At 34.2% G+C, this 18761-nt stretch overlaps 2 protein-coding genes across 5 annotated transcripts; both read right to left on the bottom strand.

Moving 5' to 3' along the window:
• Positions 1 to 251: 251 nt before the first annotated feature.
• LOC111808358 (uncharacterized) lies at positions 252 to 2359 on the bottom strand. The gene is made up of 2 exons (XM_023694288.2): positions 2064 to 2359; positions 252 to 878 (listed from the first exon to the last, which is right to left on the bottom strand). Exons 1-2 carry the CDS (start codon positions 2259 to 2261, stop codon positions 480 to 482), a joined length of 597 nt encoding a protein of 198 aa, XP_023550056.1. The 5' UTR covers positions 2262 to 2359; the 3' UTR covers positions 252 to 479.
• Positions 2360 to 2563: 204 nt separating this feature from the next.
• FANCM (DEAD/DEAH box RNA helicase family protein) lies at positions 2564 to 18582 on the bottom strand. Of its 4 annotated transcripts, XM_023695625.2 has the most exons (23): positions 18424 to 18582; positions 18012 to 18342; positions 16584 to 16727; positions 14339 to 14421; positions 14098 to 14212; positions 13466 to 13557; positions 13297 to 13351; positions 13105 to 13226; positions 12915 to 13028; positions 12286 to 12479; positions 9244 to 9374; positions 8066 to 8126; positions 7890 to 7960; positions 7298 to 7347; positions 7060 to 7225; positions 6147 to 6274; positions 5739 to 6071; positions 5578 to 5644; positions 4566 to 5198; positions 3964 to 4446; positions 3773 to 3824; positions 3455 to 3601; positions 2564 to 3189 (listed from the first exon to the last, which is right to left on the bottom strand). In XM_023695625.2, the coding sequence occupies exons 1-23, from the start codon at positions 18466 to 18468 to the stop codon at positions 2697 to 2699; spliced, it is 4110 nt and encodes a 1369-aa protein (XP_023551393.2). In that variant the 5' UTR covers positions 18469 to 18582; the 3' UTR covers positions 2564 to 2696. The 4 variants fall into 4 exon arrangements, with proteins under 4 accessions (XP_023551393.2, XP_023551395.2, XP_023551396.2 ...); XM_023695627.2 differs by lacking the exons at positions 14339 to 14421; positions 18424 to 18582 and having other exon boundaries at positions 18012 to 18279; XM_023695628.2 differs by lacking the exons at positions 18012 to 18342; positions 18424 to 18582 and having other exon boundaries at positions 14331 to 14421; positions 16584 to 16613.
• Between the last annotated feature and the right edge of the window lie 179 nt (positions 18583 to 18761).

Raw genomic sequence — 18761 nt, 5'->3', positions numbered from 1 at the left:
TGTAATTATAAAGAATTACATGATAATATTTATAAAGAATTAGATGGTCATTTTTCTTTCAACTTTAACAAAATAAATTTATTTTAATTTTAATTGGGTTGATTTTAAATGAAATTAGTCAGTTTTAAGTTTTAATTGATATACGCCTCAAAGTTTAGGGGTAAAAAATATATTTTGATTCGAGTTTGAGTCTATTTGATTCAATAATATTTTATCATTTTCTTCTAACAACTTTCGTTATACAACAACCATAAAGCCAATTTGGAAGTTGGAAGTCAACTCCCGAAATCATAAGATACAATCATAAAATTAACTAAATAAACCAGAGCTATGGCATAGTATGCAAGGGTGCTTTTAGTAAGACCAACAGCTTCCGATAGTTCAAACAAGCTAAACAGGAACATTCTTATGCTCTACTGCCTATTAGAGGATCTAGATAAATTGTTTTCTTGTCTTATTATTCTTCCCTTTATTTAAACTCAAGGCACAAACATTATCCCATTCTCCTTAATGGTATCAATAACAATGCCAAGCTTACCGTCAATTCTTTCATCCTTCCTAGGCTCGTACGACATTGCATAGACATCTGCTTCCTTTGATCTCTCGGCAATAAGCTTCCCTATTACTCTGCATGCATTGTGATCTGTAAGTGATGGTAGACTGTTCCTAAGATCCTTTGCATTTGTTGTCGCAACCGATATCACTTTGCTTGTTCCTCTATGCATTACCTTTGCATGAACAAATTTCTTCGAAAAGAAAACGTCGAGTAAAAATGGCTTCATATACATATCTGTCCTTTGTTTCCATGATTTCTTGTTCGGTCGTTTTGCAGCCTCCTCGCGTGACCTTCTTGTCCAAGCTGATTGTATAAATAAGACCTACAAGTGTAAACTTGCTGATTCATTATCAAAAGAAATTCAAATCGTAACAGTAACCTGGATCTGTTAAAAGAGTGAATACATTGCATTTATCAACTAAATGCAGCTTTAAGCGGGCCTTGCTCTAATGTAGGCCTCACAGTATACAGCGTCAAGCCGATTGCAGCAATGAAAAAGATATACATTGGCTTCCTACTCTAAAATAACGCAAAAATGCACGGGATAATAAGAACACCTGCAATTAAAAGTTTATAAAAACTTGGACGGAAGACTACGCTATGTTTCAGATTATCTTCCAATCAACACCCCCTTTATTAGGCATGCATGTATCTATGTGTTTGACAAATTGGTACGTCAATAAGTGTTGAAGATCCCACATTGGAAAGATGGGTGATCTCACCATCTTTAAACGATACATGAGTTACTCATCTCATTGTCAAATCAGTTTTGAGATGGAACCCATGTTTATCTAATGTGGGGTCCAAGTCTATGGAGCCCAAACGAGTATTTGGTTAAAAAAAAAAAACTGACCAAAAAACCAACCACTTCCCCCTGCATTGAAATTTTCAGAGAGGCGAAAATCAAAAGGTTGAAGATCGGCACAAGTCCTAATTAACCATGTAGCTAGTGAGTCTCATAATCACAGGCCACAGCACGAGTTTTAGACCTGAATCCAAGCTTGCCTGCTAGCAACAAGCTTTTGAAACAATAAAATAGAAGGTCGAAAACGAAGAATTATAAAGATGCGGAACTGGAATATGGCTCAACAATAGTAATAAAGTCATATGACCTGGAACGAAGCAGAAAATAGTTGAGAACTCTGTATACCATGTAACAGTCATTTCTGTGTTGTCCAGCCATAATAACAGCACGACTATTCTCCTAAAAATGACTGCAGGCAGTAAATTCTCAAAACCATATCCTGAAGAAGACTCTACTTTACTATGCAGCAGTTTTAGGCAAGTTGAGATATGGTCGAGTTCGTACTGACTATTGGCTCGAATACACAACAAGCAGCAAACCCACAACATATTAAACTTCCTTGCAAATAATTCTCCCTATCGAGAAATTCGTGGATGTTGCGCAAGAGGTCCGCAATCGATAATGCATAAACTTCAAAATGAAGGTAAGATATCCTCCGGAACAGACAAGGAATCGAATAGGACGGCAGTAAAGAAATTATACCTTGTCATGCGCGGGATTCGAAGAGACGACAGGAGAGCCTCTGGATATGGTAACATGCGGAAATGAAGATGCCCACGAGAGAGACGAGGATTTCTGTGATAGAATGGCGGGAGATGACGGGCATTGGAAGGAGATAACTGAAGGCACAGAAGAAGAAGAAGAAGACGGCAGTGAAGAAGATATTGCGGTGAAGGCCATCGTTCAGATGCACTTCATTCGTCCAGGCTCGACTTTTTGGTGGAAGTATGTATTAGTTGAGTGCACAACCATGTGTGACAAAAAGAACGGAGCAATTTAGAACGCCAAAACGCTGCAGCGGTAAAAGTGCGCGCTTACTCTAATTAATCCACTTATTTGTGGATTAGAATAAACAACATAGACTCAATTAAAATTATTAAATATGTACCCAAAAAAGATTTAAAATTCATAGATCCTTCCATTGATGGTACTATTGATGAATTTAAATTATAAGTTAAACATCTATATTTAGTATTAAAGTCTAGTAACAAAACTGAAGATCTTATTTCAATAATTTTTTTACATTGTTATTTTACATACGTCTCCCCATCCAACAAATAAATCATAACTTAAGCATATTTAAGTACTTGAAGAAGAGATGCACATAAAAAATGGTCATATCCCAAGATCAAAAGATGGAGAAGTGTGGAGATCCAAATTCTTGTGCGGCTGGGTAACCATCATCTGAGGCAGCTCAACTTTCTTTTCAAGGAGCAATTTAGCCTGGGCCTCGACTGCATCAAGATCAAGACCTTCATAAAATTCATCATCCACATCACTTATTGATTCTCTTCCTGCCACCACCAACTCAAATTGTCTATCCAAATTAAGTTTAGGAACCGATTTCGATGCACAAAATGTCAAATTTCTATTCCTGCTTTCCACTTCTGTCGCGCTTGGGCAGCCACCAGTTGTAGAAATTACAACTTCTGGGCTACGCTTCATTTTGACATGTTCTGAATGCTTTGTATGAGACTGATTGACATTTCCTGTTAAAGTTGTCTGAAAAACATTCAATGTCTTGTCAGGAGAAGTTTCACTTTCAATTACTCTGGTCGCGAGGGGTGTAGTCAGCCTCCCGAATGGTGATTGACTTAGCAACGAACGTCTGTTATATAAGATCACAATTTTAGTATAGTATTCATAAAAATAGCTCTACTTTGTAAACACACTTCCCCATTCTTCTATCCTTCTCTTGCAACACGTTATCACCATTTCTTACCAGAATGATAAAAACAAAACATTTAAACGGTCGCTAAGGTTTCTTAGACTAAGGCCGTATGGTAAAATCTGCCACATTGTCGTATAATAATGAGAGAACGTCACATACCCATCAAAATTAAATAACAGAGAAAGATGGAGTTTATAGAAACCTGTAAATTGCCATCATATCATGTCCACCTGTTTCATCTTGAGTACTCGTGGCACTAGCACTAACCCTATCATCTATGAAACTATCGAACGAGCTCTTAATCTTATCATCTTCTTCATCCCCAGATATGGTAGCATCAGAGGAAACCCTAGATGCAAACAAGAAATGAGGCACAAAAATATTCACAACTGTATCAGTGCCTCCTTTTAACTTGAGCACTCAGTTAAACTATCGTATCTCTACCAACAGTATAAATTAAATTTAACATTTAACTCCTTTACCAGTTTACTCCCTTTAACAAGTTAATTTATGGACTTACTCAGCTTCCTCCTCGATATATGCTCTAACATTGTCCTCAAATCTTCTTTCACCTAAATGCAGCAATTGATATTGACAAATAGCAACTTGGTCAGATTTACTTTGTTTGAAAGTATGCTCTATTTAGATCCTCACTAATATTTAGCACTGACAACGAAATTCCAAAAATTGAACTATGAGAGAAAAAAATACCATCCCGTTTCTTTTTTTTTATGTGTCTGGAGCTAGAAAAAGTTCCGACCATATTTGCCAGTGGAGAAACTGAAGTTTTCTCCGCGCTTTCGGTGTTCTCATTTTTCTCCACGTCTCCAACCTTTCGCAGTCTTTTGAATTTGCGGGGCTTCTGTACACTGCTGGACTTTTCTCCAGAAACTAAATTCCAATCTTCATTATCACAACTGCTTGCAATAATGGCAAAGGGAGTTTGTGTTTCTTCAGCCACAGGAGAAGTAAAGCCATGTGATTTTACACCCACGCTATCATTATCCTCGAGTACAGAAGGTCGATCTTCACCACTAGCGAGAAAAACGTCATTTCCAGCATGGGAGCCCTCATTGCAATTAATTCTTTTGTTTATCCCAGGACTTGAGGATTTTAAAAGCTGTTCACCATCCACTTGGACAGGCAAGATAAAATGTGATATTGCGGATTCACATATCCTTTGTCTAGAGTATCCTGAAACATAAAACCCTCATTAGCATGAATTCTTATCTTCACTAAACAAATGAAAGGACATTTGAACATTCCCTCTTTATCAATAGAATATAAAGTAATATTTTCGAAAAATCATGTACCACACTCATCAATTGGTGAGTCTGGAACAAAACCACTTTCGATTAGATTAGTGAGACGGGGACTAAGCTGTGTCTCAACTATACTGCATTCATCAGCCCGGGGGAATTGTGGCTCAATTTCTAAAACAACAGGCTTTTCATCGGTATTATCTCCTTCATTAAAAAAAGTTCTCTTCAAGACAGTGCTTTGATGAATTTTCTCAATCTGGTTCACTGCTTTGTCTTCCAAGACGGTTGCATCATCAGTTTCAGGGCTTGGCAGAACCTCATTCTGTAAGAATTTAGTTTGAGAAGTTGTGGGTTCATCGACAGCTTCAGACCGCACGATCAAGTCCTGAGCAGTTCTTACACGCCAAGAACCTAGCTCAGGAGAACTCAACAATATTTTACTGCATGCATCAACAGAATTGGAATGCAACATTTCTTTTGAAGAGAACACGGGGAAACGTGATATTTGGTCCTCTCCCATAGCATCAACAGATACAAAACCTGAGCCAATGTTCGAAGGATGCTTCAGAGAACAGTAAACAGAACTACAATTATTTTCTGTAGGATTTGGAGGTGCTGAGACTTCAGGATAAACTATTGGCCCTTCTAATTCAGTTTTTGGTGCGCTGACTTCATTAATTGAACCTATAAAATAATCACAACTTTCATTTTAAACAAATAAATTATCATGAGCTTCGTATTAATAGAAACACCCCACCATAATGAGTTCTGTTAAACCAATAGAGAGACAAACTCAATTACAAAAAGCAAATTCAATTCGTCATGAGATTTGTTACACTATAATTACAAAAAGGCAAACTCAATTTAAACCAATAGAGAGACAAGTAAATGATAAATGTGAGAAAAGATTGCAAGTCTCGTTCCTTTTCGTTGAAGATGCTAGAGTTACGCTTTAGCGAAATAGACCACAAAAAAGCCCGAATAAAATTAAGCCAAAGGTTCTTAAACAAACTTTGAAAATATTATAAATACATGATTTAGCTAGTATCAATTGAACATTTACCTCTTTTGCCGCCATAACATTTTCCAATCTGACTTGCTTCAAATAGTTCTCTAATGCATGGTTTCTCCTGAATCCATCCATGTTATATGATAAGCCAATTACTAGAAAGTAATTTCTTTTAAGGAGAAAAAAAAAATGTAGAAGCGAACTTGAAAACAAACCTGAACAGAGAAAGCTTCAGAATCCCTAGAAAAATACAGTCCTTGCAAGTGTTGCATTGTGTCAATTAGAATCATTGTTCTACTTGAATGCCTTACTCCATGGGTTCTCGAGGGAAATGTCTGGAAGTGAGGAAAGGCAATAAGGGACGGCTTCCATGCGTCTTCACAAGGATGGAAATACTTGAGAAGTAACTCAGTCTCTGTATTAGTTAGCTTGTTCTTAAATGATGTTATCTGAACAGCATGTTCATCTTTCACTTTCTTTCCAGGACGAACAAATTGTTTGATTGACAGCTTAACAAACTGGACTTCTGGTTTGATAGTATGGGGAATCTAAATAATAGAAAAGAATGGATATCATAAGAAAGCAATACTATGTTGAGAAAGACTTCTGTCAAATGATCTAACCATTCTAGGACTAGCATGAAAGTTGAAGCTATTTATTCCCCCATTTTGCATGTGTTTCTTTATAGACTTGCTGGTCGTTTGCTTTCTCATGTAGCCCTTCAATTCTGAACCTTCACATGCTAAAACTAGTAATAGTAGTCAAGGAAATTATATACTTAGCATAAAAAGAGAAAACAAGGGGGATGAAGTTCCAAGCTTTGGGGCATGAATGCTTTAGTTATGCGACCATGTCAAATAGGGACCAGATAACCAAGCACGTATTGGACATTTGAAGGGTTCAATTTTCACCTCCCCAGAAAATATTTGACATAAAAATAATTCTAGGAGAAAATATTGAATATGAAAAACACCAAACTTGTATCTCCTAAAATTGAAGAATATGGTTTTGAGATGCGTGAAATCCCTCCACAAATTTCAAAAGGTTCTGTATAAAGGTTTATCAGGTAGTTTACTTCCCCCTCTTCATGAGCTTCGGTTGCAGTTTATCTTCGTAGATTTGGGGCCCTTGTTCTCTAGTGATTGGTTGTCATAGTTCTTGGCTTTGGTCTGTTTGTATCCTTTGAACAATTTCATTCTTATTATATCAAATGAGAAGTTTCTTGTTCAAAGAAAAAAAAAAGAAGCTTCACTAAATGAGCTTAAATATTATAGAATAAAATAAACTTATTCAGGGAAAATTATTAAAAGGTGTGTGTTTTCAAATTATTAAAAGTCTATATTTTAATAATTGCATCCTTGTATTATCCGTCTTAATAAATAACAAAAATGGCATACCATCACATCTATGTCTGTATTTCTTGAGTTAAGTTTCTTCAAGAGAAAAAATTACTAAACTGACAAAAAAACTACGTTAGATATAACAATTCGGAACTCGAAGAATGAGATTCATAGATAATTGAATATTAAAGGATATCCACTCGTCCATCATGTTTCCTTCCAGTTCGACCCATCCGCTGAATCATTCTTATTGGTGAAATGTTTGCATCAAAACAGATGACAAGATCAACTTCCATTATATCCAAGCCTTCTTCGCCAATGCATGTGGCAACAATGACATTGTACCCGCCAGCACGAAATTTCTGTGCAAAAAATATACTAATTCAGTGCCATTAACTAATAGGGGTAGTTACCCGTAAACCCTGATTGCCTACCTCCAAAACAGCCTGTTGAACCTTTTGGGATTGACCTTTGAGAGATTTTCCTACAATACAAATAGAAGATGTCCAAGCTCTAATAAATTGCAAAAAGAACATAACTGGAACAATTTAGATATATTTAAACCCAATTCGAATTGATAAGCTTTTTCTATTGACTTTTCAACTAGAGGACTATCCAGATGAAAATAATAGTCCTAAGAACATTCTCTACAATTTAATCATTTCTCATGCGCTTACATGCAAAAAGATGGACATATCCGATATTAACCCTTCTATGAAAAAAGAAAAAGAAAAGAAAAAAAATCCATCGTAACCCACTATGAAAGGCAAAGACATTGAGATAAAGCGAAGAAGATATCAGTTGTCATATAATAAGTAATAGGTCAAATTACAAGCACGATAGTTCAACTTTCAAGTCTGTCGAATAGGAGGTTCCAGAATTTAAAAAGTGATCATAAGCCTCTATAAGCTTTCAATGTTGTCTAAAAGGTCCATAAACTATTAAATACAACTTTGAAAGTTCAAGGGCTAAACTAATAATTTAACTTAAAAAATAACAAAAAATGAAGAAAATGAAATTGCAAACCTGAGCTTTGGCCAATAAACTCAGTAGCTCTTACTATGTCTTCAATTTTGGCTAGTGCACCCATAATGTCCCTAGTATTATTATCACATTGAGGCAAGTTAAGGATGAATAATTGATTGGAATGTGTGCATTTTTAAATCATCACTACGAAATTGAACTTGGAGAAAATATTTCACCTTACACTTCCCCTGAAATTTGAGAATATAATCACCCTTGAATCTTTTGGATCCTTAGTTTCTGAAACATATTTACTTTGTCAACTAACATGTCAAAGCTTTCAGTTACATCTCAGCCATTGGCAACAAACTCATCAGGAAAATCGGTTTCATACTAAAAGTGACATGCTATTCAGTAGTCTACAGATTTATAGAAAATTGAATACTTAAGATATGTGACACAGGTTATATTGAACCCACAAACACTTTAAACCCTTGTGCTTAGCTTTGAGTTAGCTACAACAATCATTTTTCTTTACATAAATGGTTAGAAATTTCACTGCCTATCTAAAATTAAAAGCAAGTTTTTACCAACTCCAGTTTCTCAAACCCAATTTCGACGATATTGAGTATGTTCCGGACACATTTAGATTCTAAAGAAAGGACCACCAGCTAACTCTATTATTTGAGAAACTAGAGGCTTAAAAGGACGTTTAATACCCAAGATATGTGACTAAGGATACTTGGAACCACGACCAGTTAATTGAATCTAAAGGTCTTTACTACAATGCTTAGCCCATGAGGTTAGTTTTGAGTCAGCTACTACAATCATCCGTTTGTCCCCCTGGAAAAGAATTGAAATTTCACTGCTGAGATTTTTAAAATCCAGTCCAAATTCAAAAGCAAGCCTCTTACCAACCCAATCCCTCCAACCAAACTTACACTACATTGAAGAAATGCACATACACTACAAAAACTGAATAAGAATAGATACCAAATCAAGAACTTTTAATTCCAACGATCTATTCTCAGTAAGTATGTGGGTTTTTAAGTCAATGACCATTCGCTGTATACCAAGAGGCAAATAATTAAGAGTGCAGGAGACAAAAAGAGAAAAAAGAATAGAGAAGAGAAAATGTGCAAACAAGATGGAACCCTAGATATGGACAAAATGACTTCTAGAAGAAGAAAAAACAAGTGTACATCAACGGATTGTACATTTTGCTCCGACCAGTAATATTCAAACAATACCATAATATCATGCTCTCAAGACTATGGAGTATTCAAATACTTGAAATATAGAGATAGTAATGAATAAACTTCAGAAAATAAACTTGAACTATCTCAGGCATCAATACTGTAACAGAAACTGTGGTATAATATAAAGATGGCACGTCATGACTACTATTGGCACCTACTAAAATGGTCGACCAATACTTCCATCATTTTGGACAATTTGGGACTTGGTGCACCATGGATCAAGCTCTTCTCCATGATGAGTCTCACTTTGCAGATATGATCGTTTTTGCTCATAAATCTTGCAAAAGACCTGCAATAAGTACGGATCCATGAATGTGATAGCTAAAAACTTCAAGTAAACAAAAACTTAAATTTGGGGAAGAAGAATAATATTATTGTATTTCTTCTTATATAGAAGAAAGACCCTCAACCAATAAGAAAAGAAATATTACAAATATAAATAAGGAATATATACATAATACACAATCAATATTACAAAAGATATAAAAGGAAATCCAACACTCCCCTCAAGCGGGTTTGTAAGTATCATCCATAGCCAGCTTGTTGATAAGTTTATCAAATTGTCTTTTTGGAAGACCTTTAGTTGACATATAGGTCGTTTGTTTTGTCGTCAAAAGATAAGATATGTATATTACACCTGCCTCAATGTTATCTTATATGAAATGCTTGTCAACTTTAATATGTTTTGTCCTATCGTGTAGGATTGGATTATGAATTAGGGTAATAACAGTCATGTAATCACAATAGACCCGCGTAGGTATTTTTTTAGACAATTTCAATTCTTCAAGTATCCTATTAATCCATATCACTTGACAAATTTCATGTACTAAGATTCTAAATTATGCTTTAACTCTATTTTTGACAACTCCATTATGTTTTTTTCTACGACATGTAACTAAATTTCCTCCAACAAATGAAAAATAACTAAAAGTTGATCTTCTATCAGTAGTGCTTACAGCCTAATCTACATCAGCAATACTTCAATTTGAAGATTGACATGTTCCTACCTTTACCTAGAGTTCCTTTCAAATATCTCAAGATTTATATACTGCTTCGAAATGAATGGATACAAGTGAATGCATGAATTGACTCACCATACTTACTCCAATTGCTATATTTGGACGAGTGTGAGATCAATCGATTAGTCTACCCACAAGTCTGGTATTTTTCTTTGTCCTTTACTTGTTCAGCTTCTACAGCTTGTAATTTCTTATTCAGTTCAATAATATGCTGTACAACAGTCAAGTAAACCTGTCTCTTGAAGATAGCCAATAATATATTTCCTTTATTTAACAAAAGTATCGTTTTTAGATTTTGCAAACTCCATCCCTAAAAAGTATTTCAAGGCTCGCAAGCCTTGAAACTTATCAAGATCAAAGCTTTTCATTGGTGTTCTTTATCTCAGGGGCTTTTCATTGGTGTTCTTTATCTCAGGGTTTTAAGGTTAATCATTCTCTGATATTTGTACAAACTGAAGGGCTTTTTTTTGTAGGATGTTTACTATTTTCTTTTCTTTTATTTTTTAACAAGAAAAATAACTTCTCATTGATGGAATGAAAAGAGATTAATGACCAACAAATACAAACTCCACAAGGGAGTGAAATCGAAAACAGTAAATGAAAGTAATAAATAAAGAGCACTGCAGCGGAAAGAAAAAGGCATTCCTACTAAGACTTGGAGAGAAAACACCATCAAAATCCTTGAGACAAGTTCAAGCAAAGCGATCTATCCGAGGGAGGAGCTTCATATGGAAGAACCTTTGATTTCATTCTAAAGGTAACTCTGGAAAGCTGAATATCTTGTAAAATAAAAGAACCAAACTATTTGGATGGAGAACCCTTTGAAGAAAACTTTAAGACTTGCACATTCAATGAGCCAAAGCCAAGGAAGATGGTTGATGTCAAAGATTTTGAAGATCCTCTCCAACCAAAAAAGATGTATTATTTATTGTTTTCAGAACACTCCATGGAATTGAAGAATTTAACCAAATACCATACAAAAAAAATCTCAACAAATTGACTAGAAAGCTTTAAAATCCACCAAACATTTGTCAGCCAAAGATAAATCTTCAATTGAAATCTAGCAACCTTTTTTTTGGCTTTCTAGTCAACGCTTTGTGTCTTCGCACTTCTGTCCTCTTTTCAACTTCTCAACCATTAATGAAAAGTTTTATTTCTAGTTATAAAAAAATGAAAGAAAAAAAATTATCTGCTTCTGGGGAAAAAGACAAATTACTAGTTCAGTCTTAGTAGCGAATAGGGTAATTAATCATTGATGTATGGAATGGTACTCCTTAAACAATATCTTATATGGTTTTCATTTTTTCATTTTTTTTTTACTATCTCATTGATCATAATTCACAAGCTTTAAGATGTGTATGAACCTGAACTTCACGCCATTCAACTTATTAGATACAGACTATTTAACTCAAGAATGGACAGAATATTATTACGCAAGAAACTTTCCGAAGGTTCATGCTTACATACCAAGTTATATGTTATAGTTTGTGTACTAAGGAATAATTATGTAAATACTTGATAAGGAACTTGTCCCATTCTATTTGTTTAAGGCACATATGTCCATCAATACATATAACTCTAATGAGCAGAATAAATGAATAATATAACACACTTTTCTCTTAAACCTCTCACATTCTGTTACATCACAATCAATAGGTTTTAAAAAAGAAAACAATAAGTTAAAACTTAGAAATTTGTTTCTATTTGGTTTCTAAACTTTCAAAACTACGAATTTAGTCCCTAAACTTGCAAAAAAAAAAATTAAAATTTACTAATCTACTATTTCTAAAATTGAAAATTTAAGATTACGTTAGACATCTCTCTAATAAAACAATTAAATTTTAAAATTTTTTAATTTGTAAGGAGACTATTAGACATTTTTGAAAGTTCAGGGACTAAACAAACACAAACACAACCCCGAAGTCTAAGAACTAAACTTGTAATTTATCCAAAATAATAATAATATTTAACAAAAGAAACACTCCAGTTAGTTAATCAGATTGATTTTTAAAAAAATAGGAAAGATAATATGTAAGTTGATTATTAACAAGAAGCCCTATAAAATCAGTTACCATCTATCATTCTTAATAACATGATCGTGCAAAGAGGTGCATAAAAAAAACTGTACCACGTGTTTCCAGTCAAAAAAAACTCAACAGAAACAATCTAAAATGAAAATACCCTCGCTGCAGCTTCTCTTCTAGCATCTCTGAGGCTGGCCTTATTCCATGGCTTGAAAGTAACTTACGTATATGGTATAGTGTAATGAGTACTCCAAAGTAACCCTCCACATCTTGATACTTAATGTGTGGATGGACTGGTGGGGGTGCTTGACGAAATTTATCCCTCGAGTTCAGTAAATCACATGGGCTCAACTGGAACAAAAGGAGAACAGAAAAAAAATAGTTGTTGGAAATAAGAATAACCGATGGTTATAATAATTACAAAATTTAAAACAAAATAAAATAAAATAAAATAAACCAAAATTTGTGGTCTTAGAGAATAAATAAAATAGCTACAAATAGATGCTCCTAGGGTTGCTTTTTAAAACATTAATAGAAGGATTGTTTAAGAGTTTCACTTTTCTATCAATCGATTGTCAAACTAATCTCTCTATTTTTTTAAAACGAGAATAAAAAAATTTCTAGGAAGCATATGAGCATTAAAGACTAGAAAAAGGATGGAATCTCTCTCTCAATCTCTTTTTCCCCAGTTATTATCCATTTCACTATGTTAATATTTTCTTAAAGATAGTATGTTGAATTGGTTCCTTGAATACTCTTATGCGCATCAAAAGATTTGTACCACACCGTTCTATAATCTCTGTCCTGAAGAACTCCCATTGAACAAAGTTTAGCCACAAATGGACGTATAGCTTCCAAGAGCTTATTATTTATCTCAACAGCATCTTCTCCCATTGCAACCTACAAGTTTACAGATACAATATCAAATCTATAATAAAAGAACATCACTCACTTAAAGACATAATTTTTTGCATACTTGAATCAATTCTATTTTTCTGTCATGAACATATGGACTGACATCATGATCACTTTCATCACGATATTGAAGGTTTGAAATGTGTAAGTTGTCAATGATTTGCTGAATACCCTGCTTCTTTGCTGAGTACATGTAACTGGAGATTTAGAGTATATATATAACAATCTGAAAAAGAATTCAGTAGAAACTTACATCCTGGTGTGGCAGTTAAGGCTAGTATTCTTAGTGGCACAGGTACCATCATTAACTGCACATTTAAGATCATACAGGTAACTGCATAAAAAACTTGCAAGTTCAAGTAATATACTCGAAGTGAAAGATTCAACAGAAATGGAAAATCAGTACAGACTGAACAACAGACCTCACGAATTGCAACACAATAAGAGTAATTTCCAAGTGCTCGATGGGCCTCATCAATCACTAGGCAAACCAAGTATTTCACCAAACATGTGCCTGCCAAATTTTGATTTCATAATTTAAATAATGAAAGGTACATAATCAGCATACTGATTGCATGTTCTATTTTCTGTCATACATCATACAAAATGAGCTGGAAAGAAACTTTATAATGTTTTTTTTAAAAAAAAAAAAAAAAAAAAAATGAATGGATGATAACTAATGTGAAATTTTATATTAGTATAAGAGTTAGCACACCTACATGATAACAAAAATCAATTCAATGAAGAAATAGAACTCTGGTAAATAATGGATATAATTTCAAGAAAATGATCATTAAAGGTTTGCAATCAGCATAAGTTTCGTTTTTCATTCAAAAATCAGAGTATAAACTACAATATTTTAGCCTGGAACATCTCAATAGTACATTCCGTTACGTCTTTGACTAAGGATAAACAAATAAAACCAGGCATGAAACAGTGTCCTACATAAGTTTCCCCTCACAGTGAGAGTAAGAGTAATGATGCAAAATTGCAATTCGCAAGTCCGACCAGTCACCACTCACAATACAAGAGGGCTAAGGATTACAAGAATCACCAGATTGAATATCCTTCTCCAGCACTTGTGGTGTAACAAAGAAAACTCTTTTACTTTTCCAAAAACATGCTCTTTTTGTAGGATTTATCAGACCTGTCATGTCAATGGTCCATTCCTGCAATAAGTTTGATTAGACAGTCTTTGAATATATGTTAATCGTTCAAATAACAGAATAAGATATCTAGAGAAAGACCACTGATCCATCAAACCATTTTGTTGAACAACGAGTTTACCGCCGTACTTGTGGTATTCCCACAATATTATGGCATGCTTCTATCTGTTGCAAGACCAGTGGTCGAGAAGGAGCAGTAAATACTATTTTTCCTGCAAGCAATAACTAGGAAAAGATGTCAATGTCTTTTAATTCACAGATGTATCAGATAAATTCCAAAAAGCATCTTCATGCTAACAAAGGATTTATAATTTCAACCACATGCATTATATTCCATATCATTGTGCTCCATAGTTCGCTTAGGTCTGATTGAGGTTGGGCCAGCGTGAACAGAATATTTTCCTTTCCTTTTCTTCTATATCTCTCTTTCCTTTTCGTGCGTGTTAGAGAGGGGTTGGGAGGCATTAATGAAAAGACAAAATGTCTCAAGAATATGTATAAAGTTTTTTTAAGTTCAACAAATGTGGGATGAGGGAATTTGAGCCTCTTGACTTTACCTTTCAGTCCATTGAAGAGAGGAGATAAAAGGATATAAACTATATCAATTTAAATCCTAGATCCTTTATAAGTGATCAACTTTTACCATTTTTTAGCATTTATAACTATTTTCATTTTATTCCATTTAAATTCAACTCAAAATCCTGGCTATGGTGCTTGGCTTTGTTGTATCAAGCGGCTTGGTTTTTTGATACATTTGTTTTGTGGAGGCACCAATCCAGACTTTTCCTCTTTCCTTTTGGTTGGTTTTGTAGGCAGCTTACTTTTGTCCTAGTATTTTTCTTTGTGGTTGGTTGGTTGGTTAATTGTTTTGTAGCCTATTTGGTTTTTTTTTTTTTTTGTGTGTGTGTGTGTGTGTGTGTGTGTGTAAATGGTTCTTGTAATCTTTTCTTTTTTGGTTCCTTTTTCTAGTTGTTGTGGGTTCTTTTCAGCATTTTTCTATTGCTCCCTTTAAGGAAGTTGTATCCATGAACTTTTTCTCCCCTTTCATATATGAATGAAGAGTTTGTTTCTTATTTTCTTAACAAAATTAACTCAAAATCAACTAAATTAAATTATTCTTCACTCAAAACCCTACCAAAGTAAAAAAAAGAAAAATTTTCACTTAATTCTTCCTAAAAAAGTAGTGAAAATCGAGGAAGACAAAAAGAAGAAAAACCACTCATATAATGAAAAGTCACCTACTATTCATTTGATTCATGCATTTCTTTCTAATATAATGTAAATCTCTACATTTACATTAATGCATTGCAGTTTAAAACGATTTTAAAGAAGTCTTATACATGTGTAAATTAATGCATTGACAGTTTAAAATGGAATCTTAAAGAAGAGTCTAAATTGATTCACTTATTAAAGTCAATTATTAATTTAAAATTTTAAGTTCATGGGTATAAATTGAATTTTTTTTCCCTTTATTATTGATGTTATTATCAAAAGAATTGAGGTGTCAAACACACCTAAATGGAGTTGTCAAAGGACTTTCCCATTATTTTTATCATTATGATTAGGCAAAATATCAATTTATACACTTTTAAACTTCGCAAATTGAATTAATTAAAAACTTAAACTAACAATTATATCAACCAAAATCCTAAACTTTCATGAGTGAATCAATTTTAACCCTTTGTTACTTTTCCATTTGAAAACGTTTAATTCATAATAAACGCATGCTTGATTCCAACACCACATGCTTGATTCTAACAAATTGAATTAACTAAAAACTTAAACTAACAATCATATCAAATTCATAATTCTCACAAGTTTAAATTGATCCACTTGTGAAAGTTTAGAGTTCTCATTGGTACAATTATTAATTTTGAGTTTTAATTGATCCAACATACAAAGTTTGGGAGCATAAATTGTTTTTCCCTTATAGTTATATAAACAAAAGTCACAAAAATTACACGTTTTCTATGTTATTTTATATTAAGATCTTGGGAGTTACTATTTTCACAATAGTCCTAGAGTTACATCAATGGTTAATGCATCTTATTTTTCGAATTACTGGGAAGAAATAAAGAAGGGAACGACAGACCCTCCTTTTGCTTAGAGCTTTGAGACACTCTTATTTAATAGTTTCGAGGATGGTTTGTTAGTTTTCTAAGAGCACTACTTTAGTGGCAAAAGGAAACTTCGCAAGAAGAAGAAACTACAAATTTTGATTCTTCCAACCAATTGTGGGACTAACAAATATTTAAAGAAACCTTAGGGATCGAACCTACATGTTATTGGAACTATGATCAAGTTAGCCACTGGACATTACAATTGAGATGATATAACTTTAACAATCAATAAGATGGTAAAAGTTTTCTCTTACCCTCAGGAAACCATCTGAAGTAGTTATACATAACAACTGCAGCAATGAGAGTCTTTCCAAGTCCTGTAGGCAATGCCACCAACGTATTTGAAAATAGTGCTGTCTTGGTAATAGCCAGCTGATAATCCCGAAGAGGAACATTAACTACATAATTCAACTGACATCATATCAGATTAGAATTCTATTGACATCTAACTTCTAAGAATATAAATAATCCACCCAGCAATCAATGACGCAAAATACTGTATCATAATACCAAACAAATCTCCTTGTCTACTGACTTCATGAAACCTATAGCCTACATGTCGAACAGTGAACTCCAAAAATTTGAGGAATATGTTGGCATATGAAACGCAAGAAAGTTGCCAAAAACTAGATAGTTTGAGGCGGTAAGTAGGACTCGTTGCATTCCAAAATGAAAATCCAACTCTTGTAGTAAAACAAATGACACCTGAAGAAGCTTGTAGTTGATCTAACCAATAAGTTGACATTTTTAAGGTCTTGCTTGTATTTTACATGTTCATATCACGAGGGATAAGTGAAGAGTGTAAGGTATATGGATTATGTGATCCACTTTCACAGATGTTCATAGTGAGAACAGAAGAGGTGTGTTTTCTGAAGAACAAAATTGTGGGAATGGGGAAGAAAGCTATGAGGAAACAATTTTAGCTAATTTGATCGGAAGGAGAGTGATAAATAAATAAAAACAGAGGAAAGTAATGGAGAAGATACTGAATCCATTAATGAATAATCACCTATTTATAATGTCAGCAAAACTAAAAGAACACCAGTTTGGATAAGAGATTTTGGAAGTGAAGAACATCCTTAAAGGAAGAAGATGCTGCTGCTTCATGCATATCTATATTAGCAAGTGGTGAACCAATCTCATTTCGGGATACTTTGAAAACTGAAAAATGGAAAAATGCGATGAATGCATATAGAATCCATGGGAAGAAAAAACATGTGGGAACTAACAAATTTGCCTGCTGAATGAAAAAATAAAATTGAAGTTAAATGGGTCAATAAAACTAAACTATCGTGGAGAAGTATAAAGAAACCACGCTATGTTAATACTTAATAGCTCAGAACATACTCCAAAAGATGGGTATGTACTTGTAGCTTGATTGAGTATTACTTCAAACGAAAGTATCTCTTGCGGCTCTAGAGAATAGAAAGTTTTTCAGCTCAATGTAAGATAGGCGTGCTTGGATCATAAAACAAGTGGAGAGGACTTCGTACAACAACCTCCGAAATATGAACAAAAAGTAACGGAGTAGGAATATAATGAACTAGTTCACAAACCTATGGTCTTCAAGTTTATGAAGTGGAAATAGATAGTATTTTCTACATGCGGATTGCCCAAATGCATCCGTGGATAAAAAACCCAAAACAAGAAGAATCAAAATTAGTTTGGAGTTGAGAGACGACCTGGATATATCCAAGTCTTAGCTGCCTCCTGATCAATGTCAACAAGACAAACCGAGTCTTCAACAAGGGCGCGATCTTGGACCGGTTCTTCGACTTCCGGTGTTTTCTTCTGAGACTTAGCATTCGGATTTATGATAAATCTATGAAGTGTAGACTGGCGAGAAGTCCCGCGTTTTTCATTCTCCTCGGGAGATGGAAAAGAAGCTGGGTTTTCTGCAGAGGCGTCGGGAGATGCAAGAAGGGAAGAATGAAGTGAACGTGATGAAGCAGAGTGAATTCCTGATAGGCAGGCTACGTCAATTTCCTTGACGGCTGCTTCCCAGTCGAAATCCTGAAAAGGGAAAGGGAGATATGGATCAAAGGATTTAGATATATGGGGTAAGTTAAGGAGAAAGAGGAAGGACACATTTACGTCGTCGTCGTCGACAATGAATTTTCGATTACTTGTGGATGCCATCGGACGCAATAAACGCCGAAGAACATAGAACGGAGGAAAGCCAAAAGAACCAGAGGGCGCGAGCAGCGAGAGATGAACCAATGGCGGCAAAAACTTTAAACGAAAGTAGGGAGAAAAGAAAATTTATAAATATAATATAACTTTCCAAACAAAATTAAAAATACTCTCAACTTCAAAAATAGAAAATATAACTTTTAATGTTTTAGACTAAATTTTCTGTTTCGAAAAAATTAAACTCAACTTAACTGAAATTATTTTAATTTGATTTCGGTAATCTTCGGATCATAGGTTAG

Source organism: Cucurbita pepo, chromosome 13 (assembly GCF_057944985.1).
Source record: "Cucurbita pepo subsp. pepo isolate OVF chromosome 13, ASM5794498v1, whole genome shotgun sequence".
Lineage (NCBI taxonomy): Eukaryota > Viridiplantae > Streptophyta > Magnoliopsida > Cucurbitales > Cucurbitaceae > Cucurbita > Cucurbita pepo.
This window is presented reverse-complemented; position numbering and strand designations above follow the sequence as displayed.